Source organism: Oryctolagus cuniculus, chromosome 17 (assembly GCF_964237555.1).
Source record: "Oryctolagus cuniculus chromosome 17, mOryCun1.1, whole genome shotgun sequence".
Lineage (NCBI taxonomy): Eukaryota > Metazoa > Chordata > Mammalia > Lagomorpha > Leporidae > Oryctolagus > Oryctolagus cuniculus.
Genome location: NC_091448.1, coordinates 41,400,876 through 41,425,251, shown reverse-complemented (window position 1 = coordinate 41,425,251; position 24,376 = coordinate 41,400,876). Strand labels below are relative to the sequence as shown.

General features: G+C 45.1%; 1 protein-coding gene across 1 annotated transcript in view; it reads right to left on the bottom strand.

The window, feature by feature from the left end:
• MYO1D (myosin ID) overlaps positions 1–24,376 on the bottom strand; it is a 340,304-nt gene that overhangs the window by 157,823 nt on the left and 158,105 nt on the right. The window contains exon 16 of the mRNA XM_051824625.2: positions 20,562–20,769. Within this exon, the coding sequence (XP_051680585.1) occupies positions 20,562–20,769 (208 nt within the window). The remainder of the gene's footprint in view (positions 1–20,561; positions 20,770–24,376) is intronic.

Sequence of the window (24,376 nt, the reverse complement as noted above, 5' to 3'; positions counted from 1 at the left end):
CATGCAGTTCCCAAATCTTAGCAGAATTTCCAAACCAACGCTAATGGCTGATGGTTCTACAGCAGTCTAGCGTGAATGAGCATGAACTTGCAAAAACTGCTTCCTGTTTGCCAACGAGCAACCTGATGCATGAAAGAGTCTGATTTTCATTGACTATTCCTTTTCCATTAAAATAATTTCACTGAAAATGTAAAATCCTCAGCTTAAGTGAGGGAAATGCGAATATTCTAAATTAAGTTTCTGCTTCCTGGTTCATTCCAGATTGTGTATCATTCCTTTTCTCGCTGGGTTTGGGAGATAATATAATTCCTCTATTATTGGAGTGAGAGGAAAGGGGGAAAAACAAGGCTGGGAAATTCTATCATATTCAAATACACAAATATTATATGCTGGCTCTCCAGTGAGCCAAAATCAGATTCCAAGTTATAAATAAGGACCCGACGCTTGGTTAGATTCCTCAGAAGAACCAGTTTTTCCGAGCTCCTGACGCGTGAAGATACCAGGACCGAGGTGGCGCTGGCTCTGGCACAGCTGCTGGCCCTGCTCTTCTGGTGAGGCTGCCCATAGACCCTCTCTTCCCCCACAGGGCAGGAAACGCTTGCTTCTTTTTCACACCTCTGTGAGAGCCACAGTCACTATATCATGGCAACAGGAGCCAGGTAGCCCAAGGGAGTCTCAGAGTACCCACATCTGCAGAGGTTTTTCCTCTAAATAATCATGGACAGGTTTCCGGGCATTGTCACCTGAAGGGTGCGTGTAGCTGGGCACTTGGCATTGGCTAAGACACTGCTTGGGATGCTGGCACCCGAATCAGAGTGCCTGGGTGTGAGTCCCAGCTCTGCTACCCAACCCCAGCTTCCTGCTAAAGTGCACCCTTGGAGGGAACAGGTGATGGCTCAAATGTTTGGGTCCCTGTCAACCATGTAGGAGACCTGGACTGAGTTTCTGGCTTCCTGCTTCGGCCTGGCCCAGTCCCAGCTGCTGGAGCATTTGGGGAGTGAATCAGTGGATGGGAGGTCTGTCTCTCTCTGCCTTTCAAATAAATAGTAAAAATGAAAATAAAGGAGTGTTTTTACTGGACCACACTAAGGCCACTATAGTCTTAGCTCCTTGAGCCAGTCATCAAATAAGAACTACAGAAAACTGTGCCATTACTAAATAACTTTACTTCTAGTGCTAGATTTTTCTCCCTATGCCAAATAAATATATTACTAATTTAAAGTTATTGTCATCTACAGATAACAACCTATGCTATGTTATATTCTTTTCCAGCAAATACTCACTTCTTCTCTCTTGATTTCCATGGATCACACCCCGTGGATGTGACCTGCTTTGACCAAGTGTTCAAAGAATATTTTAGCTCATCTAATACAACTACACAATAAGATGGGTATTACTTTATTCCCCTTTTATAGATAAGAAACTCAGGCACAGCAAGGCCCACGTATATCATCCTATAAGTGTTGGAGCTCATGCTGGAGCCTAGGTGCCTGGTGGCTGATTAAGGCCAAGCACCATCCACTGGTGAGGCACCAGTAGAGTATAGAAATTATCTAGAAGTTTGTCATCTTTAACTCTGGCAGCAGAGGTAAAACTGCGAAGCTTCTTTCCCAGCTGGGAATAACTCTTGTGCCTACTAATTACTCCATTTGCTTGGCAATACCAAAGTACTTCATTTGAATGCACATATGAACAGCTCCCAAGTATTCACAAACACTTTGCTTTCATACATAACATGGCTAATAAGAGACTTTAGAAATCCAGAGCAAACTCCTACATTGTGCTAATAATGCAGAATTACATTTCTGATAAAGTGTTACCCAGGGCCACCATGTGCAGGGCCTCACGCCATGGGGGCTTTGTGTCAAACATAATCAAACACAAAGGGGCTGCTTCCCGCAGCCATTTATAATCTAGCTCAAGAGACCAGACACATGTGCCCAAGTAACAGGTGACCTAAGCCTTGCACCCTGGACAGAGACTGCAGGGATTACAGGATCCACCAGGAGGTGGTGAGCTGAAGACTTGTAAATCACACAACTGGGAGATCGTCCACAGCACACCTGAGGGGCACACTCACACCTGTGGCCTGCTCCAGGGGTTAGACAACCCCAGAGACATAGCTTTCTTGTCCACTTAAGAAAGGAGGCATAAATTTTACAGAAATAACCCTAAGCTCCTACATATAAAATAATGCATTCACAATCAATATCTTTTGGTAACAAATTACCCACTGCCTACCATACCCCGGATGGGGACAGAAGTGCCCACATTCAATCCTATCATTTCACAGATAAAAGAAGTGAGGGTAAACCCACATCCTAAAACTCATAGCAGGGTTCCAGCCTCCCATGGAAGTCACTGTTTCACAGAGATGTAGACAACTGACAATGAGTTCTGGTCAAAACAGCAGAGACTGGGGCCATCACTGTGGCATACTGGGTTAAGTCAACTGCTTGCAACACCAGCATCCCATATGGGTGCTGGTTCGAATCCCAGCTGCTCCACTTCTGATCCAGCTCCTTGCTAATGTACCTGGGAAAGCAATGGAAGATGTTCCAAGTGCTTGGGCCCCTGCCACTCACATGGAAGACAGGGATGGAGCTCCTGGCTTCAGCCTGACCTGGCTTGGCCCGGCCCAGCCCAGGCTGTTGTCATTTGGGGAGTGAACCAGCAAATGTAAGATCTCTCTGTCTCTGTCTCCCTCTCTCTTTAACTATGCCTTTTAAATAAATAAATAAATATTGAAGGAAAAAAAAAAGCAGGCAGGGCTTTATTTAGACTGCTCTGGCCAGGAGGATTTGTGTGGGGGATGGAGTGTGACATGAAGAACCCAGAAAGTAAGGCAAACAGCGTGTGGAAGGCCAGTGTGGGAGAGCAGACCACTGACAGGGAACAGGACGCAGGCAAGGCTGCTGGGCTGTGCCGTAGCAGGGTGTGCGGCTGCTGGGAGCCAGACTCTGGGAGAGGCTGGGCTGAATTCTGTAGGTGACTTAAGGGTTTCTCAACAGAGGAATGACTTGATTAATAATAAGATCACAACGCTGTGTAGGTTGGAGTCAAGGAAAGCAGCCCAGAAGGTTGAGGGGCAGAGAACTGCAACCCTGCTAAAGTGCACCCTGGAGGGCCGCTTACAGTGCGCACAGTGTGGCCTCAGTGTGTAAGAGAGAGGAACAAAGACTGGGAAGAGACGTCAGGAGTTGTGACATGATGTGTAATGTTATCACCTTCTTTACTTTTAAAATACATTTCCTGATAAACACATATTTTTTTTAAGATTTATTTTATTTATTTTAAAGATGCAGTTACAGAGAGGTAGAGACAGAGAGAGTGGTCTTCCATCCGCTGGTTCACTCCCCAGATGGCTGCAAAAGCGGGAGCTGCACTGATCTGAAGCCAGGAGCCAGGAGCTTCTTCCGGGTCTCCCACGTGGGTGTAGGGACCCAAAGACTTAGGCCATCTTCTACTGCTTTCCCAGGCCACAGCAGAAAGCTGGATCAGAAGAGGAGCAGCTGGGACTAGAACCAGCACTGGGATGCTGGCGCCTCAGGTCAGGACTTTAACCCGCTGCGCCACAGCACTGGCCCAATAAACACATATTTATAATAGAAATTGTTCCTTAAAATTTTAGACTGAAATAATGTGATTGTAATTCTATGTTCTGCCCATTTGGAATCTATTTATTTAAACTACAATGAACTTATGAATAAAGTACTTTGTGAACCTGCATTTAAATTCCAAACACTTGGGTGGATGTTGTGGGGCAGCAGGTTAGGCCACGGCTCGGGATGCCCACATCCCACGTCTGAGTGTCAGCATGAATCCCTGCTGCTCTGCTTCTGATCCAGCTCCCGGCTAATGTACCTGGGAAAGCAGTGCACGACAGACAAGTGCTTGGGCCCCAGCCACACATCAGGAGAACTGGATGGAGTTCCTGGCTCCAGTGGCTTCATCCTGGTCCAGTCTAGCTACTGTGGCCATTTTGGGAGTGGACCAGCAGATGGGAATCTTTCTGTCGCTCTGCCTTTCAAATGAGTAAATAAAACAAATGACAAATGCTTGACCGAGTATTTTCAGTTCCCTGGAGGATATCTGTCACCAATATGCTTTCTAGGAAGGTTTGGTTTCTTATTCATATAATACAATACAAACAACTCAGGATAGCCAACTAGTAAACATCTTGGTTTGAAATGAAATTTTCTAAAAAATATGGATCCTTATTATGGTAATGAATTTGAACAGGGATGTCTGACAGCATTAAAACCACTGAATGAAAGTAGCAATCTTTAGTTACAAATAAGGCTCCCCAACAATGACTCAAGTTCCTCTGGAGCACGTGTAATGGGAACGTGTACATACATGTGAATATGCAGCTACTTCAGAAAGTTTGTGGAATAATTGGATTGAAAGAGGAGGTGCAGGTAGGCATTTAGCCTAGTGGCTCAGACATCCAAGTCCCATTTTTGAATACCTGGATTCAACACCTGCCTCCAGTCTCCTGGTAATGTAGACCCTGGGAGGTAACAGGGATAGTTTAAGTCACTGGGTTCCTGCCACCCACGTGGGACACCTGGACTGATGTCCTGGCTTCTAGTCCCAGCCTAGTTCCAGCCACTGCTGGCATTAGGGAGTGAATCAGTAGAAGAAAACTCTCTGCTACTCAAATCAAAAATTAAAACAAAAATTAAACAAGAATCTGCATTTCCATGAATTTTTAAGTACTTTTGAACTACCTTTGAATCACACAATAGTGTGGTTAAAATGGAATGATATTGGACATTTTTTTTGTAACATACTTTACTTAGCATTTATCAAGAATACTTTTGATGGGACAGCTTCTTTACATTGTTACTATAAATGGTTAGTTTTTTGTTTACAAATATATCATAATTACATAACTATTTTCATAGCATTTAAGATTATCCATTACTGGGGCTGGAGTTGTGGTATATCAGGTAAAGCCACCGCCTGCAATGTCAGCATCCCATATGGGTACTGGTTAGAGTCCCAGCTGCTCCATTTCCAATCCAGCTCTCTGCTATGGCCTGGGGAAGTAATCGAAGATGGCCCAAAGCCTTGGGTCCCTGCACCCATGTGGGAGACCCAGAAGAAGCTCCTGGCTCCTTGCTTTGGATGGGTGACCAGATGGGGAGTGAACCAGTGGATGGAAGACCTCTCTCTCTCTGCCTCTCCTTCTCTCTCTGTGTAACTCTGACTTTCAAATAAATAAATAAATCTTTTTAAAAAAGATTATCCATTATTTTCCACTTTCATAATAAATGTTGCAAAGGAAATTCTTACATCTAAAACTGTACATATTTCTTAAGAATTTTCTAATTAATTTCTAGAAGTATATGACTGGATTAAACAAAATTTTTAATTATTTTAGAAATATAGTGCTAAATTATTTTCCAGAAATTTTTTACCGAACTATTCTTATTTAAGATACAATGACAAAGAGAGGGAGAGGGAGGAGTGTAGGGATTAGGGGAGGGGAGGAGAGGAGGGAGAGGGAGAGGGAGAGGGAGAGGGAGAGGGAGAGGGAGAGGGAGAGGGATCTCCCATCTGCTGGTTCATTCCCCAAATGCCTACAGCAGCCAGGGCTGTATGGGATGCCAGTGCCACAAGCTGTGCCTTACCTCACTGTGCCACATGCCAGCCCTCCAACCCACTGTCACACCAGCAGTGCATACACACTCAGCAACACCAAGTGATTAAATAAAGCAAAGCAAAGCTTATCCTCATCCTAGATAGGTGAAAACACAGACTCTGGTTCTTATTCTTTTTAAAAATTAATTAACAGAGAGGGTGAGTGCTGAAGCACGAGTCCTCCATGCACTGGTTCTCTCTCCAAATGCCCACAGCAGTGCGTGCTGAGCCAGGCCATGGCCAGGAGTCAGGAACTCCAACCAGGTCTCTCACGTGCGCGGCAGGGACCAAGTACCTGAGCCATCACCGCTGCCTCCCAGGGTCTGCGTTAGCAGGAAGCTGGAGTCAGGAGTTGGAGCCAAGAATCAAACCCAGGTACTCTGATGTAGGAGTGTTACTGGTAGGCTGGCTATCTCTCTCTCCCTCTCTCTCTCTCTCCTTCTTCCCTCCCTTCCTTATTTATCTAACCTACCTTCCTTTCTTCCTTCATTCCTGCCTGCCTGCCTTCCTATCCCCTTCTTCTCTACCTTTCTACTCCCCTTTCCTCCCTCCCTTCTTCCCCTTCTTTCTCTCCCTCTCTCATGATTGTCCATATTTTGTTTAGTTTTCTACTTAGGTTTCATTTCTTTGGGGAGGGTCTTATGTCTATTAAAGGTATTCATATTCTGTACTTACTGAAAGAAAAACAAGAAAAAAGCTTAAAGCCACTACATGTCTCCTCATTAGTAGAAACTGAATGCTCCACACGTATGAGAAAAATAATGACACATTTCCCAGAACATGCTGAATATTTCATAAGTTTTTTTTTTTTTTTTTTGTTAGCAAAGCTTGATAGTCAAAGCGGAATATATTTAACTGTTTCATGATGAAGAACATGAACAGTATTTGGCACACTTAGATCCTTTGGTAGTAGTTACAAACACTTTCTATAGTAAAAAAAAATGAATAAAATAAATCTCAACACTATAGCATATATATATATATATATATATATATATATATATATATATATGTATACTACATATATCCTGTTACACATCTGATTTGATGAACTGGATATGATCTGGTACCCATAAAAGTTTTTAGGTTAGTTTTTGATAGGTAGTAAAAAAGGCACTAAAAGCCTTTCTAGAAGTCAATTTTTTTTGACAGGCAGAGTTAGACAGTGAGAGAGAGAGAGACAGAAAGAAAGGTCTTCCTTCCATTGGTTCAGCCCTCAAATGGCCCCCACAGCCAGTGCACTGCACTGATCCGAAGCCAGGAGCCAGGTGCTTCTCCTGGTCTCCATGCAGGTGCGGGGTCCAAGAACTTGGGCCATCCTCCACTGCCTTCCCAGGCAACAGCAGAGAGCTGGACTGGAAGAGGAGCAACCGGGACAGAATCTGGCGCCCCAACCGGGACTAGAATCCAGAGTATTGGCGCCGCAGGATTAGCCTAGTGAGCCGCAGCACTGGCCTAGAAGTCAATTTTAAAAATCATTTATTTTGGTGATATGTCACATCACTAAGCGATGGACAGCTCCAATGGTGAAGGTGCGCTTGGGCTGCCCGCACCATTCCTATAGCGCCTGGCTCAGAGTAACTGCTCTGCTTCTGACTCCAGCGTCCTGCTAATGCCCATCCTGCAGGTGGCAGTAAGTCCCTGCCATCCATGTGGGTAACTTCCAGGCTCCTGGCTTCAGCCTGGCCCAGCCCCAAATGTTGCAGCCATTTAGGGAGTGAATCTGTGGATAGAAAATCTCTGTCACTCTGCCTTTCACATCAATAAAAATAAATAAATATTAACAATTTCATCCTGGCCTTTAACATTTGCTACGTATTTATCTCCCACTGATTGGCAGGAACTTAGAACAGCAAGTCCACAGACAAGTGAATTATTGAAGAACAAAAAGAGGGCGGCCAGGCACAGGGGGCAAGGGTGTTAGTGGGAGAGAGGGGCAGTCACACCTGAAATCCCAGTCCAGTTCTTGGATTTGAATATAAATCTGAGCCCTGAGGTTCCTGGCAGCTACAGCACATGGGAAACTTAATGAGTTGCAAGGATTTCATGATTTAATAGGCAGTCTTTAATGAGGCTGGCAATTAAATCCTCCCTGCACCCAAATAAGCCCTTTTTATTTTTAAACAATAATTTCTGTTGGGGAGGAAGAAAAAATGACTTGCTCAGCAGTGATTCACCGGCATTTTCTCTGGCTTTGCTATTCACATCTTCAGCTGCTTCTATAATAAAGAATCTTCCTCCAGACAAGCTTTTGATTGTACACATCTTATCTACACGGTTTTTCCTGTGAGTCGGGGGTAGCAATCCTCAATAAATGGCTCAGGAGTTTCATAATCTAAAGTGAACATTTATTCACTCAATCACTTCTTCACTAATTAATTCCTTACCAAGAATCAGCTCCTGAGCTTGTAGTAATTAAAAAAGGGAAAGTGAAATGAAAACACAGCCATGTTTCATCCCCTTCCCTTTTTCTCCACCACCACCTACAGGGGCCAGAAAGTGTTGTCATGGAGACAACAGCTGGTGGGTGATGAGTGACAGGTCTCAAGAGAGAAGTGCCTTGGAAAGGGAGCATCTCAAGTTTAAAAAAAAGTGGTGCGGGAGAAACCAGTCCAAGCTGTTTCACTAAATAGAGTGGGGCTCGATCGAAAGGTCGATTTAAGCTAGCGAAAAATAGAAGCAAGACTTCTCCTTCTCCCCCTCTTTCATCTAACATAGGAAATGTTTTCCTTCCAAAGGCGAACAGATTTCTTTTAAGTACATCTCCAGCATATGTACATATCTTGGCATAATTACATTTTAAAATTGGGATTCACACTGATGCGCCAAATTGGTTGCCTTAGTAATGAGATATCACCCAGGCAACGCATTCGCTGCTCTTTCAGGGGAGCAAATCAGCTGCTTCCAGCTTACAGGGGAGTGGGCTGGGGCAGGGGTGGCCATGGTTTCTCACTGGCAGTAGCTGAGAGGAGATAAATAAGAAACAAATTATTTTTGACATGTCACCATTATTTTCTAAATATGCTTTTATCTTTTTCTTCACCAGTTGGGTGGGAGGAGGAAAAAGGGAGGCGGTGGGGAGGGGTGGGTGGGTGGGAAGAATGTTCTATTGCTTCCATGTTAAATTCTTGCTGAAGCCTTTTTATTGCACTAAAAGGGCTTTACATTTGTCAGCACTTAAATGCTGACAAATATTTACTCAGATCAGTTATTGGCTTGTAACTCCACAGCTTTCTTTACAATCACAAAATCAATCACTTGCACATAGTAATGTTATTCTAATAGCTCTGCTTAGTAATATATGTAGGGGGAAGGCTTTGGGGTTCAATAACCAACATTCACTAACTGTCATTGAAGAGAAGCACGCCTTGGGTTCTTGATTAAGAATATACGTCCTTTCCCATATCTATTTTCATGACCATGATTTACTAATGAATTGGCTAATATGTCTTCTTGCTGCAGGTTGCTGGGACCTGGCTTGCTTTTCTTCTCTTACATTCTGCACTCAGCCTGATCAACTGAGACATGCTGGTTTTCACAAAGCCAACCATCTCCTGATTGCCAGACTCAGTGGGAACTCCGCCGCCCGGATATTGCTGGGTGTTTCTGTGCTTGACACTGCTGACCGCTCCTTCCTGGGTGACACCTGCTGCTTCCTCTGCTTCCTGCCTCACACACCCGACTGCTTGCTGGCCATCTCACGGGCTCCTGCAGCCCCACACAGTGAGCAGCGGCTCCTGTTTCCCAGCTTCCATCTCTACCTCAGTTGTCAGTGGCAACAGCAACCCAGGACCTTCCGTGGGAATCCTAGGGATCGCTGATGATCTTGTCAGTCTCCTATCCAAACAACAATCGTGGCCTGCTGATTTGACTCCCTAAATCCTTCGCAACTTTCTCTCCATCTGTCACTGGATGGTGTGGGCCCTCGCTAGCTTTCCCCTGTACTACAGTAAGAAACTCTTTGTTGGTTGGTTCCCCTGCTTCCAATCTCTCCTTGACAAAGACCTACTGAAAATTCAAAAACTGATCACATCTCTCTCTCTCTCACATTTCCAGTGGGATTTCCAATGAATGTGGCAGGGCAGTATCAGAATACAAAACATGATACTGAACTGCTATAAAAATGTTAACAGGTACCTCCATGCATAGCTGAGCTTGAAAGAAAGTAAAAGTCATATACTTTGGGTTCAAAATAGATTGGCCAAAATTTAAAAGTCTGGCAATTTAATATAACCCTGATACACTTCTGGACAAGTGTAAATGGGCATAATTATTCTTAGAATGCAATTGGGCAGCCTTTAGTGAACTTACAAATGTGCAGATTCCATAGCCTTGCATTTGTAGCTCCGGGTACATACGTTAGAATAGTCACTGTCTGAGGGAGGTCTGGGGACCACTGAGCGTCACTGAGTCCTTCCTATCCAGTGACTCTCAAGATCAGAACTAATTTCCTAAGAATTCCTGCGGGTGACCTGCCTCTTACATTCTCAGCCTCCCCCACGTTTACAGTGGATGGAGCCCGGGATGACACCAACATTCTGATCGCTAATGGAAGGAGTATGTGCATAGTCTTGCATTTTGTAGAATTTTCGAAAGTGAGCTCTTGAGAGTCCTCAACATGTGACAACAGCTGCCGCACAGAGACTCGGTCCCTGCAGGCAGGAGGGCTTGCTCCCTGCAGCATGCCATGCAATGACAAGAAACTGAAAATGAAGTGACTATTATTAAGTAAATAGGAAGACTGACTTTTTGGCCATAAAACAGCATAAAGAAGTAAAAGCAAATAAAATATAGCTACACTTAGGGACGCAGAGAAATTTTAAAACCATTACGCATACTGGGGGAAAATATAACCAAGTTGCTGAAGTTGTTATATTATACAATATAATGTGGAAACAGAATAGTATAAGCCATGGCCACAAAAAGTATAACCAGATCAGAGGCTGTCAGCCTCAACTAGCAGCTACCACTGAGGAACCCTGACAGAATGGGAGTCTGGTGTTCCCAGTGCTTTGAGAAGTCAAGTCCAGAGCTGGTTCTTTACATCTTGTCAGATACAGAAGGAAACGGTTAGGAAATGTTTAGATACTTGTTATAAAATTCAAGTTGAATCTAAATTCAATCCTGTTATCCTAAGTTGCACCACTGCTCTGGCTGGCTGTTTGCTCATCGCTCTTCTGGCTAAGTAGGGCTAGAACTTTTCCTACAAACCGGAAGGGCTGTTTGAGTAATGCTAATGACTAGGACTAACCTATGTTTATTGCAGAAAACAAACTTACCTGGAGACTGCTATAGAAACCTTTATTCCCCATTCTTTGTCATAGGAAGTTTATTTTGCCCACTAACTTGGGTGACAATGAACCTTCTAGCACATCAGTGATTCAGCTCTAATGAACTCAACCTGTATCCATGGTTTGTGAAACACAAATTAAGATCTGTTCTCCCAGCTGGCGCCGTGGCTCAATAGGCTAATCCTCCACCTAGCGGCGTTGGCACCCCAGGTTCTAGTCCCGGTTGGGGCGCCGGATTCTGTCCCGGTTGCCCCTCTTCCAGGCCAGCTCTCTGCTATGGCCAGGGAGTGCAGTGGAGGATGGCCCAGGTGCTTGGGCCCTGCACCCCATGGGAGACCAGGAAAAGCACCTGGCTCCTGGCTCCTGCCAGGATCAGCGCGGTGCGCCGGCTGCAGCGGCGGCCATTGGAGGGTGAACCAACGGCAAAGGAAGACCTTTCTCTCTCTGTCTCTCTCTCTCACTGTCCACTCTGCCTGTCAAAAAAAAAAAAAAGATCTGTTCTCCCCGTAAGGTTCTTTTCAAGTGGATCATGAATCTAGCAGAGCTGAGAGTCTGGTGAATTTCTTCTTCCAGGAAGCCTTCTCCCCAAGCCCAGAGTGTGGCTTCTTTTCTGAGCCCACCTGGCAGGCGCTGCCTAATCCAGGGCGTCACAACTGCTCCATTGCATGGCTTGGGGCCAACACATTGCCCTCCTGACAGGGTTGTCAGTTGCTTCTGGGTGGAGCCACTTATTGCTCATTTAAAAATCCAAAAGGGCACCTTCTCCTGCAAAGCCACAAATCAGTGTCAGAAAGGACACCTGCCACCCGTTCCTCCTCACAGAATTCTGAACAGACACAGAGCCAACAACGCCATTTGGTCAAAGGCGTTATACTTCCCTTTATGTCTTTTGACTCTCAGACAAGATCAAGTAGCAGATATATTTTTTTACCCTAAATAGTCCACTTGGACAAAGCAATGAATGGACTGGCACTGGGGGTAACCTCTCTCACTGCACGGGACACACCCCCTTCCTGCTGTTCACAGCCATCCAAACACACCTTTCCCAAACAACTCATGGCTCAAAAGTCAATTTTACCAAATCAAATAAAAATCTCTTCTCTTGGAATATGTATTCTTAATAATAATAATAATAATAATAATAAAGAGCCACAGATCACTTTTCATTACTGTACCAATGCCAAAAGCTTATTCATACTTTCAACAGCAAATATATCTTAATCCAAATAGTCTACAAGTAAATGACTCAGACCTCCCTAGATGTCCACGCCAAGGTTATTTAATAAAAGGATTTTTATCAAATCTCATTCTGCTTTCTCTCTGAGCATGATGCCATCATCACCACTGTGGATGCTTTTACAAACTTGTGTGTAACAGTGTGAGTCATATCTGTACTTCCTGCAGGGAGTGCATCCTGAGTGAGGCACCATTGTGTAAGTGTGTAGTGGTCAAGAGAGTGTGCGTGGGTGCAAGGTTCCAGGGTTCAAATCCCAGCTCTGGCATTCACTGTGTGACCCCCGTCAGGATACATAACCACTCAGTGTCTTTAGTTCCCTTATGTGTTAAGTGGAAATAATAATAGACACCCATTCACAAGCTCTTGTAAACATTTAGTTAATATATGTAAAATAACCAGAATAGTGCTTGTCATTCCATAAGTATTAGTATATATATATTAGTATATATATATTAGTATTAGTATATAGTAGTATATTAGCTTTTTTTTAGTTTCTGAGCAAAAAAGTCATCAATTGTACTCAAACAATTCAATAGCAAAACCCAAATAATGCAATGTAAAAAATGGGCAGAGGTTCTAAACAGACATTTCTCAAAGGAAAACATACAAATGACAGGTACATGAGGAGCTGCTTGACATCACTAATTATCAAGTAAATGCAAATCAAAATCACAATGAGAGTACTTCACTTTGGTTAGATTGGTTAGTATTAGAAAGACAAAAGATAGTTAGTGCTGATGAGGGTGCAGAGAAAAGGAAACCCTTGCATGCTATTGCTGGGGTTGTAAATTACTATAGTCATTGTGGACAAGAGGATGGAGATTCCTCAAAAAACTAAAAATGGAATCACCATATGATCCAGCGATAATATTGGAGATATATATACACACACATACATAGGTATCTCCAAGGAAAATGAAAGCAGCATGTCTCAGAGGCATCTGCGTTACCACGCTTACTGCAGCATCATTCACAATGGCCGAGGACAGAACAACCTACGTGTCCACACACACAATGGAACATCACTTGGCCAAAAAACAGGATGAAATCCTGCCATTGGCAACACCTTGGATGGAACCGGAGGTCTTTAGGTTAAGTGAATAAGTTGAGGACATAAAGACAAATACCCCATGATCTCACTCACAGGTGGAGCCTAAAACCGGGTGACCCCAGAAAAGTTAAAAGTATAGTGGTCGGGGCTGGCACTGTGGCGCAGCAGCTTAAAGCCCTGGCCTGAAGCGCCGGCATTCCATATGGGTGTGGGTTTGAGTCCTGGCTGAATCTCTTCCGATCCAGCTCTCTGGTATGGCCTGGGAAAGTGGTAGAAGATGGCCCAAGTCCTTGGGCCCCTGTACCCACATGGGAGACCCAGAAGAAGCTCCTGGCTCCAGGCTTTGGATCGGCGCAGCTCCAGCCATCTCAGCCATCTGGGGAGTGAACGAGTGGATGGAAGATCTCTCTCTCTGTCTCTACCTCTCTCTGTAACTCTTTCAAATAAATAAAATAAATCTTAAAAAAAAAAAAAAAAAGTGTAGTGGTGGTGCCCAGAGGCTGAGGAGCAGGGGTGGGTGGGAGGATGGGTTTACTGATGGGTGCTGGGGTGCGGCCAGACGGGTGAGAGGCTCTGTGGTTCTACTGTAGACAATGTGAATGTGCTGCATGTTTCTCTCTTTAAAAAGCATGAAGCTAAGACTTGCAGGGATTTCACCATAAGCAGTGTGAGAGGTTAGAAGAGAAGTGTTTTAACCTGACTGGCTACTTCACGGTATACACATGTACAGACACATCACACAGTGCCCCATAAAGATGTGCAATCTCTCTGCATCTGCTATGTTTTCAAATTAAAAACATTTTAAAAGCAATCCACTTCACATGACAAATAATTATTTTGCTTTTAGTCTGAGAAGAAAGATGCGTGACTGGTTTCTCCAAACAGTCAGCCTGCTTTGTCTGGAAACAGTTTGAAAGCCCCCAGGATTTCCTCACGCGGAACTCAGGGGCAAACAATGACGAAGCCAATGAAATCCAATTTTCAGATACTGATTCTGCTCACACTTTTTCCTTTTGCATGATTTATAAAATTATCAGTCTCAGGTCTATATTAATCCATGAGGACACTTGTAATTAACAATGATATATTATTCTTAGTTTATTATTTTCATCATATGCTTATGCTTTCATGGGCCACTTTTAATCCTTCACAAAATTCTTCTTGTGATTGGTGCTATATAATTTAATCCAACAGCAAGAATGCAAAATTCAAATTTAAGAAATATAAGAGCATGCAAATAATATTCAACTGTTAAGACAGACCAACCAGGGCAGTCCTTGTGGTACACGCGCCACCTTTAAAACATACAAGGAGAAAGAACTGACAAGGCACTGAGAACCCCGTACGTGTCGAGGGTCTGGAACGTGGCTCACTGAGAGACAGCTGACAGCCTTGCCCCTGCCTGCATCTCGGTGAGGACAAGTGGGCTCCTGCCTCCGCTCCACAGGCGACTGAGTCTCTTCCCAGCCATCTGTGAGAACACAGTCGCCAGGCACCAGGAAACTGAACAGACACCAGGCCGCAGGTGGTGCACAGGAGCTCATAATGGTCTGGAGTCCTTACCGGCAGGGATTATAACCGCACAAAAGGCTGAAAGGATCAGACTTCTGGGACATTCTTTAAAAGCCTCCAACTGAAACCAAACCACACATACACTGAGGCAGGAGGCAAGTTCTAGACGCAGTAAGGATGGCAAGACGTTGTTAACCGTTGTTCTGGGTGACAGCGACACAGGAGTTCATGACACACACACTGTATACTGATTGTGAACAGCTGCGATTTTGCATAAGAAAAATATCAAAAGAGAAAAAGGACATGCACTTCTTTTACATTATAGTCACAAAAATGACCATATTCCAGGTCCCAATTCTAAGTCTAATGAAACTCCATGAAGCAGAAATAGGTGTTTAACTCTTTATGTTCCTGAAGCAGCAAAACTGAGAATCACAAAATCATAAAAGAAAACAAAACACATACACAAACCACGGGTCACCTGGAAATCATTACAAAAATATTTTAAGATAATTTTTGAAGACAGAGGAAATCTAAACATAAAAGAGTAAGTAAACGGTGGCGTGTCGGGTCCTACAGGACAGCAGAATTAGATCTCGGAGCAAATTCACAGCCCACTAAGAAAGGGGAGAAGAGGAACTGAAGGAAGAGTCTGACTCCAGCAGATGGAGCAATAAAATCTCTTGTTTCTTGCATTCTTTATATGCGAAAAATAAAAAGCAGCTGATAAAGATGAAAAGTAACACTAATGAATTAGAAATGAGGAAGTGGCAGGATTAATACCCTAATCTTTGAGCAAATAGTGAGATGCACCATGAACTAAGATTGACTAAGAGGGCTGGCACGAATCCAATACACAAAACAAGGAATGATGAGGAGGCGTGACTACAGATACAAGGGAAACCAGTAAAAGTATAAAAGACCTCTCTGTTCAATTTGATTCCATTACATTTTTTAAAGGTTATTTATTTATTTGAAAGGCAGAGCTACAGAGAGGCAGAGGCAGAGAGAGAGAGAGAGAGAAAGGGGGAGGGGAGAGGTCTCCATCCACTGGGTCACTCCCTAGATGGCTGCAACGGCCGGAGCTGAACGAATCCGAAGCCAGGAGCCAGGAGCCAGGAGCTTCTTCCATTTGAATGCAGAGGACCATGGACTTGGGCCATCTTCTACTGCCTTCCCAGCCCACAGCAGAGAGCTGGATCAGAAGTGAAGCAACCAGGACTCGAACCGGCGCCCATGTGGCATGATGGAACTGTGGGCGGCGGATTTACCCACTATGCCACAGCGAAAGCCCCACCATTACATTTTAAAAAAAAAAGATTGATTTATTTATTTGAAAGGCAGCTGTAAAAAGAGGGAGAGACACAGAGAGATATCTTCCATCCACTGGTTCACTCCCCAAATGGTCACAATGGTCAGAGCTGGGCCAGGCCGAAGCCAGGAGCCAGGAACTTCATCCAGATCTTTCATGTGGGTGGCAGGGGCCCAAGCAGCTGGATCAGAAGTGGAGCAGCCGGGGCTGGAACTGGCACTCACATGGGATGCTGGCATCATGGGCAGCAGCTTAACCTACTGTGCCACAACACTGGCTCCTTCATTACATTTTTACAGGGAAATATGATTTTTAGGGGCTGGCACTGTGCCACAGTGGGTTAAGCTGACACTTGAGATGCCAGCATTCCATATGAGTGGCAGTTCAAGTCCCGGCTACTCCACTCCCAATCCAGCTCATTGTTAACATGTCTAGGAAAACAGAAGATGGCCCAAGTACTTGAGCCCCTGTACCCAGATGGAGGATCCATATGGAGTTTCAGGCTCCTGGCTTGGGCCTGGCCCAGCTCAGCCATTGGGGCATTTGGGAAGTGAACCAATGGATTTGAAGATCTCCCCCCCTCACCCCGTAATTCTGCCTTTTAAATAAATAGATCAATCTTTTTAAAAAAATATGACTTTTGGGGCCGGCGCTGTTGCTCACTTGGTTAATCCTCCGCCTGCAGTGCCGGCATCCCATATGGGCGCTGGGTTCTAGTCCTGGTTGCTCCTCTTCCAGTCTAGCTCTCTGCTGTGGCCCAGGAGGGCAGCGGAGGATGTCCCAAGTGCTTGGGCCCTGCACCCGCATGGGAGACCAGGAGGAAGCACCTGGCTCCTAGCTTCAGATCGGTGTAGCTCCAGCCATGGCAGCCGTGGCGGCCAATGGAAGGAAGACCTTTCTCTCTGTCTGTCTCTCTGTCTATAATTCTACCTGTCAAATAAATTAAAAAAAATATGATGTTTAAAGACAATATAAATTACCAAACTTGATCTTATAAAAGACAAACAATGAAGACAGGTCAATAGGGCAGGTGTTTAGCCTGGTGGTTAAGACACCTTTGTAGCACACAGGAGAGAATCTGGTTCAATTCCTGACTACGGCTCCTGTCGCCAGCTTCCTGCTGACACAGATCCTGGGAGGCAGTGGTGATGGCTCAAGTGATTGGGCTCCTGCCACCCATGTGGGAGACCTGGACTGCATCTCCAGCTCCTGGCTTTGGGCCTGGCCTGGTCCCTAGGCATGCGAGGAGTGAACCAGTGGAGAGCAGCTTGCTCGCTCTCTCTGCCTCTCAGATAGATAGCTATTTCATATTAAAAAAAAAAATACAGCAGCCCCAATAATGCCCTATCATTTCTCACTAATTCCTGTAAGGATCCAGAAGAAGTGAAAACACTCCCCACACAGTCAGGTGGCCGAGGACCTACCTCCTGAAGCTGATTTTACGGCCTGTGGAGGGTCTCAAACACATCATCAGTAGAATGCACACACCCTGGAAAGACATCGCTGCTCCCTGCTGCACCACCCCACGGTCAGGAAAGGCAGGATCTCTCTCAGGGAAGGCCGGCAGCCTCCCCTCCGCTGCGTGGGTGACGGTGTTCGAGCAGCGTTCTTTCCTAGCCAGAGACTGTAGCTTCGCACCAGGAAGCACAGCAGAGGACACAACATGCTAGCTTCTGGAAGCACTGTGCCGTCCGACAGCTTGGAGGAACAGCCCGGCAGCTGTGTGAGCTAGGCCGCGGGGCTGGGGGCGGGCACAGGAGGAACCCTGCTTGGGCTAGCAGAGCCGTATTACACTAACGTCTGTGGCACTGACAACTGTGGGTGTAGGAAGAGGATTCCACCAGCTGCCAAGTGGACGTAAAGCGAGTTCAGGTAGAAGGCCACGGTTTCTTATCTACCCTGTGGTGCTTCTGAGAGCGAAAGGGGTTCCATCCCTGGTAACAACAGGTGACAACTGTAAACAGGGCTGTCCCAAGCAGACTGAGAGGTACAATCACCCTGGTTCAGGCTCTAAATCTTAGATAGGGAAAAAAAAACCAAAAACCTCTCATATTCTCAGATCTGAAAATCAGTAAAAAAAGACCAAGGGAGAGGACTGGAAAATACAGGAGAACAGACGCCTGAGACTAACTCACTATGGCAGATGGAAAACAGATCCAACTTGCAAATTACAAGCACTCTTGAGAAGGAAAATAGGACTGAATGAAAGCAATATAGAAAGCAGTAGAAGGAAGGTGTTTCAGGATGAAACAGAATTTAGTATTCCAGGCAAGTAAGTTATTCTGAGTTCCAGGAAAAATAAATATAAAGAAACCAACACTTGGAAACATTCTGACAATTGGAAGGGAAAACTCCTGTCACTTGCATATGATATAACTGCTGACCCGGAAAAACCAATATTGAAAAATATGGACCAAGAAAGGTGCTGTTTTTTGATACAGATAAAGCAACATGAGCCAGTATCATTTCTTTGCAGTAATGCTATATAGAAAACTTAATCATAAATTCACACTAGCCAACAAAAACACCAAAGTATCCAAATTGACTATGAATTCATAAGGCCTCTCTCAATCTAAAGGTCAAAGACGATGATCCAAACAAACCTATTTTATATTCCTTATAAGATGAATTAACATTGTAAAAATTTTAATCCTTTCAAATGAATCTAGAAATTCAATGCAACTCCAATAAAGATTACTGTTGAATTTAATGGACTTATTACACATATTAAATTTTGTATTGTAGAATAAGGGTCTATAAATAGGTTAATTCATCTTATTAAAGAAAAGTAGAGAAGATGGAGTTTTCCTAACATATTCAAAGACACATTACAATAAAAATGGGGTGGCGTTAGTGCAAAACCAGGCAAATGGAAAAATGGAACAGAATTCTCAGACAGAATTTACTATCCATATATGAACTTAATAGATGAAAAGCAGCACCACAAATCAATGGAAAAAAGAAAGATGGTTTAATAGTTGTTACTGAGAATACTGGCCTACCATATGAAGGCAAATAAAACTGGAGTCCTATCTCAAACCCTAAATGGTTGGGGGGAGCATTCGGCAGTCAAGATGCTACTTAGGACACCTGCATCCCATATTAGAGAGCCCAGGTGCGAGTCCTGGCTCTGCTTGCTTCCAGCTTCCTGCTAACGAGCATCCTGGGAGGCAGCAGGGAATGGCTCAAGTACTTGAGTCCCTGCTACCCGTGTGGGAGAGACCCAGGTTGGGGTGGGCTCCTGGCTTTAGCCTGGCCCAGCCTCATCTATTGTGGGCATTTGGGAGAGAACCAGCAAATAGAAGATTAGTCTCTCTCTGACTCTGTCTCTCTGCCTTTCAAATAACTAAAAATTAAAAGAAGCCCCACATCGGTAGATTCTAAGAGGAATAAGGACCTAAATGTGAAAGGTAGAATAATGTTTACAGAAGAAAATACAATAATATCATTGTGATAGAGAGATGAGGGAGGTCTTCTTAAAATTCCACGGCATAAAGTATAAGCAGTGAACTGAAGAATTTCAATATGTCAAAATGAAGGATTCTGTTTAACAAAATATATCATGGATAAAGCTCCTCTGAATGTTTACAGAATAGGAAAATGAATTTACAATGCCTAAAGTGAATGTAAGGTTAACATCTTAAAAGTCCTGCTAATCAACAGGAAAATATCAAAATGAAATAAAAAATCAAATCAAAAATGACAAAGGATATGAATAAGCAGCTTAAAGAAAAACCCAAAAGAGCACACCAGCATGTAATGCCACACTCACGTTCAACAGTCATGAGGGAAACACGCAGCAGAATGACAACGAGGTCTGACTGTGGCCGTGTCACACGGCAGGAGGGTGGGCACCCGGTGACCTTCATAGACAGCCGCTGCTGGGGCCACGTGGCACCTGCAGCAATCGGGCACACGCACACCCAGGGCCCAGCTACTTTCCTCCTAGGACAGCTCACTGAGGTAGGCGACTTATTACTCTGCATGAAAATGGCTCGTGTAGAAGGTTTGGGAAAGGGTATGGGGAACATAAAAATGAGTGAGTGAGTGAAATGAGACCAGGGCCTTGCCCAGGTCAGAGGTGACAGGTGTCACAATTAACAATGAGCATTACGGTGACAGCACTCTACCTGACATCAACCAGTGGTGGTGCTGTACTGATGGGTGAGGGGAGCAGCTGCCAACACGTTGGCAAAATGTTTGTAGGACAAGATAAAGAGGACCTTCAACAGTTATGCTCAGGGGAAAACCCATTAACTATAAAAGGCAAAAAAACAACAGGCTGATTCACATGGGCTCTCTGGTTTTAACAACAGAAGACAAAATGCCTTCAAAATTTTGTGGATAAACTGATTTTGAACTTGAATAGATAAAAAGCATTCCAAGTGTGCAGGCATCACATTCCAAGGTTTGCACGGACACCTGCACACAAAGTGCCACCCACAGCGTCTCGAATGAAGGAGAACAGCAAAGCCTCAAGAGCTCGTCCTCACGGGGAACACCACTCACCTTCTGCAGGAAGAGGACGATGCGCACGAGCATCTGGGCGCGGAGCTCCTCCAGGGTGAACAGTGTGCGGGGCGTGCGGATGAACAGCTTGGTCTTCCCGTAAGCCACGTCATCCTGAAAACCACACCGCTCAACGAGCTTCTTGGCGGCCTCCTTGTCTGACGGAAGGTCATGGTTAGGCCAGGTGAACTCAGAGATCATCTTATACCTGGACGGACAGAGCAGGCACAGATGAGCGGAGAGAAAGCTTCGGGTAATGTCAGCAGTAAAACTAGCCAACGAAATTCTACATGGTTCAGAGAAAACAAAACCAAACCTCAGCAGACTGGTACTAGAAACAATTTCACTAGCCTTCAAGAAACGAAACACTCCTTCAGGGCAACAGTTCTTACAAAATTATGCATAGAAGGGATTGCTTTAAATTGCTTTAAGATTTATTTATTTGAAAGGCACAGTGACAGAGAAAAGGGAGAGAGAGAGAGAGGGAGGGAGGGAGGGAGGGTCTCCCACCTGATGGTTTACTCCCCAAATGACTTCAACAACCAGGACTGGGTCAGGCTGAAGTCAGGAGCCAGAAACTCCACCTGGGTCTCCTCATGTGGATAGCAGGGCCCCAAGCACTTGGGCCATCTTCCACTGTTTTTTCAGATGCATCAGTAGGGAGCTGACTGGAAGAGGAGCAACCAGGACTCGAACTGGTGCTCCGATATAGACTGCTGGCATCACAAGCAGCAGCTTAACTGGCTGTGCCATAATGCTAGCCCTGGGGCTTCTTTAATTTAATAAAAGTTATTTACCAAAAAATTTCAGCAAATATCCTCAGTAAATGGGCAACCCTGGACACATTCTCTTTTCAAGCAGACACAAGACAAGCATGCCTCCATTGTGGGTTCTACTCAACACTGTTCGGCTTGTTTAATTAGCACAGTGAGATTCATATATAAGCTGGTGAATGGGGAAGGAACAGAACTGCCACTGCTTATGGACAGCATGGGCTTCTTCAAAGGAAGCCAAGCAGATCTCTGCTTACCTCTTACAACTGAACAAGTATGAAGTGGTGCTGCTGCGTGTAAAATCGACATACAAGAATTAGTGGCATTTGTACACACAAGCAGTCAGCAGCTCCTGGCCACGTGGGCCTCTCCCAAGACAGCTGGCTCCACCTACATGAGCATGAGCCATGCGGGTGAGTGTGAGCCATGCGGGTGTCATCTCTAAGGTGATGTTCCGTCATTTTTGCCATATTCCATTTGGTTAGAAGCCAATCACCAGGTGCAGCCTACACTCAAAGGCAGGGAATTACAAAGTAGACTGTTTTGTTTATTTATATGGGGGGGGAGGGAGTAGAGAGGTGGAGAGAGAGAGAGCAAGAGCGAGAGCGAGTACGTGCACCCTCCTCTGCTGATTTACTCTGAATGCCAGAAATGGTCAGGAACAGGAGAGACTCCCACAAGGACCATAGGACCCAATTACTCAAGCCACCACCACTGCCTCCCAGGGTCTGCACTGGCAGGAAGCTGGTCAGGAGCTGGAACTGGGAGTCAACTCATCCACTGTGGTACAGGCCAGCCCCAAAGGCAGGGGCTTACAAACGGCGGGACTGCCAAGGGGCAGGGGTCACGGAGCAATGGAGAAGGCTGCGTGCCACAGCACTCTTCCTCTCCACCGAACAGGGCTGCTCAACGCACCGTTGTTTTGTGATTTTTTCATTTTAATTTTTATTTGAGAGGGAAAGTCACAGACAGAGAGAGGGAGAATCAGACAAAGAGATGTCTTCCTTCTGCTGGTTCACTCCCCAAATGGCTGCAGTGATTGGAGCTGGGCCGATCTGAAGCCAGGAGCTTCTTCAGGGTCTCCCACATGGGTGCAGAGGCCCAAGGACTTGGGCCATCTGCTACTGCTTTCCCAGGCCATAGCAGAGAGCTGGATCGGAAGTGGAGCAGCCAGGACTAGAATCAGTGCCCAGATGGGATGCTGGCACTGCAGGAGGCGGCTTTACCAACTACACCACAGCACCAGCCCCTGAAGACATCTTAAACTTCTCTTTCAGGGTCCAGCATCGGAGCACAATGGGTAAAGCCAATGCCTGTGATGCCAGCACCCCTTATGGGTGCCAGTTTGTGTCCTGGCTGCTCCACTTCTGATCCAGCTCCTTTCTAATTGCCTAGGAAAGTGACCAAATCCTTGGGCCCTTGTCTCCCATGTGGGAGACCCAGATGAAGCTCCTGACTTTGGCCTGGCCCACCACTGACAGTTGTGATCATCTGGGGAATGAACTAGTGGATGGATGGGCTCTCTTTCTCTGTCTCTTCCTCCCTCCCTGCTTCTCTCTCTCTCTGTAACTCTTCCAAATAATAAATATTAAAAAATAATAAAATAATAAATATTAAAAACACAACAACAAAAAATACCCACTTATCTTTTTGTCTTTCTCATCTCAATCCACCCAGTTACTAAAGTCAGAATACTGGGAATATTTCTATCCCATTCCTTCCCTATCATTACTTCTTTTTCAAAACATTTTATTTTTACTTTATTTGAAAGGCAGAGAGAGGCAGACACAGAGACAGACAAGCAGAGAAAGATCTCCCATCTGCTGGTTCACTCCCCAGATGGCCCCAACAGCAAGGCCAAAGCCAGTAGCTGTGAATGCCTCCCATGTCTCCCACGTGGGTGACAGGAGCCCAACTACTTGCAGCACCTGCTGCCTGGCAGGGTGCAAATAGAAGCACGCCGGAGTCAGAAGCTGAGCGGGGATTCAAATTAGGCCCTCTTGGAATGGGGACATCCCCAGTGGTATCTCAGCTAGTGTACCAAATGCCTTTCCCTCTATCATTGCTTCTAATCCATCATTAAAAGCTCCAGAATACAATTAAAACAATCCTCCTCTTTCTGTGGCAGTCCTACTACAAGCCACCTCTCATTTGCTACAGTGGACTCCTTAGTCATCCTCTAGTTCCTTTCCCATTCCCTCTGCATCAGCCACGGCAATTTTATAAAAAGCTTAAATGGTAGTGGCTTTTTTTTTCCCCTTAACTGCTCTCTTCCTCTTTCCTGCCTGACCTTCAATGACCTTGGCTTTTTCAGGGCTCTGCAGCGTGGCTGCCTCCTTGCCTTGAGAGCTGTTGCATGTGCTGTTCGGTGAGTGCACTTCACCGAATCCTGGAACGGCTGTGGTCTTCTCTTGGCCTTCCTACCTCAACACATCTCCCCGCTCCCCGATTCTTCCTACGGCTACTAGTTTTGGGCACCTCTTCCCCGCCACTCATCATCACAGTGATGTGTGGTTTCCCTTGTGGAGACCAAGAAGGCAGGGAATCCCTTCAGGATTCAGGTTTCTTTCTTTCTTTCTTTCTTTCTTTTTTTTTTTTTTTTAACTCTAGAAGATTTCTTTGGGAGAGCTTATGAATAAGAAACTCTCAGAGTCCAGGTATATCAGAAAAGCCTTTTTTCTTTTACTCACACTCTTGAGAGGTAGTTTGTCATGAAATACAACTGCACGCACACGGTTGCTTTCCCTCCGCCGTGAAGATACTGCTCCTTTGTCCACTCCATCACATAGTGCTTTTTTCTTAGGAGCTATTTTCTTTATCTCTCTCTTTTTTAAAGATTTATTTATTTCGAAAGGCAGAGTTACAGAGAAAGGGGGAGAAAGAGAGATCTTTTATCTGCTGGTTCACTCCCCAAATGGCCAGGGTTGGACTAGGCTGAAGCCAGGAGCATCAGTGGGTGCCACGGCCCAGGCACTTGGGCCGTCTTCTGCTGCTTTTCCCAGGCCATCAGCAGGGAGCTGACAGGAAGTGGAGCAGTCGGGA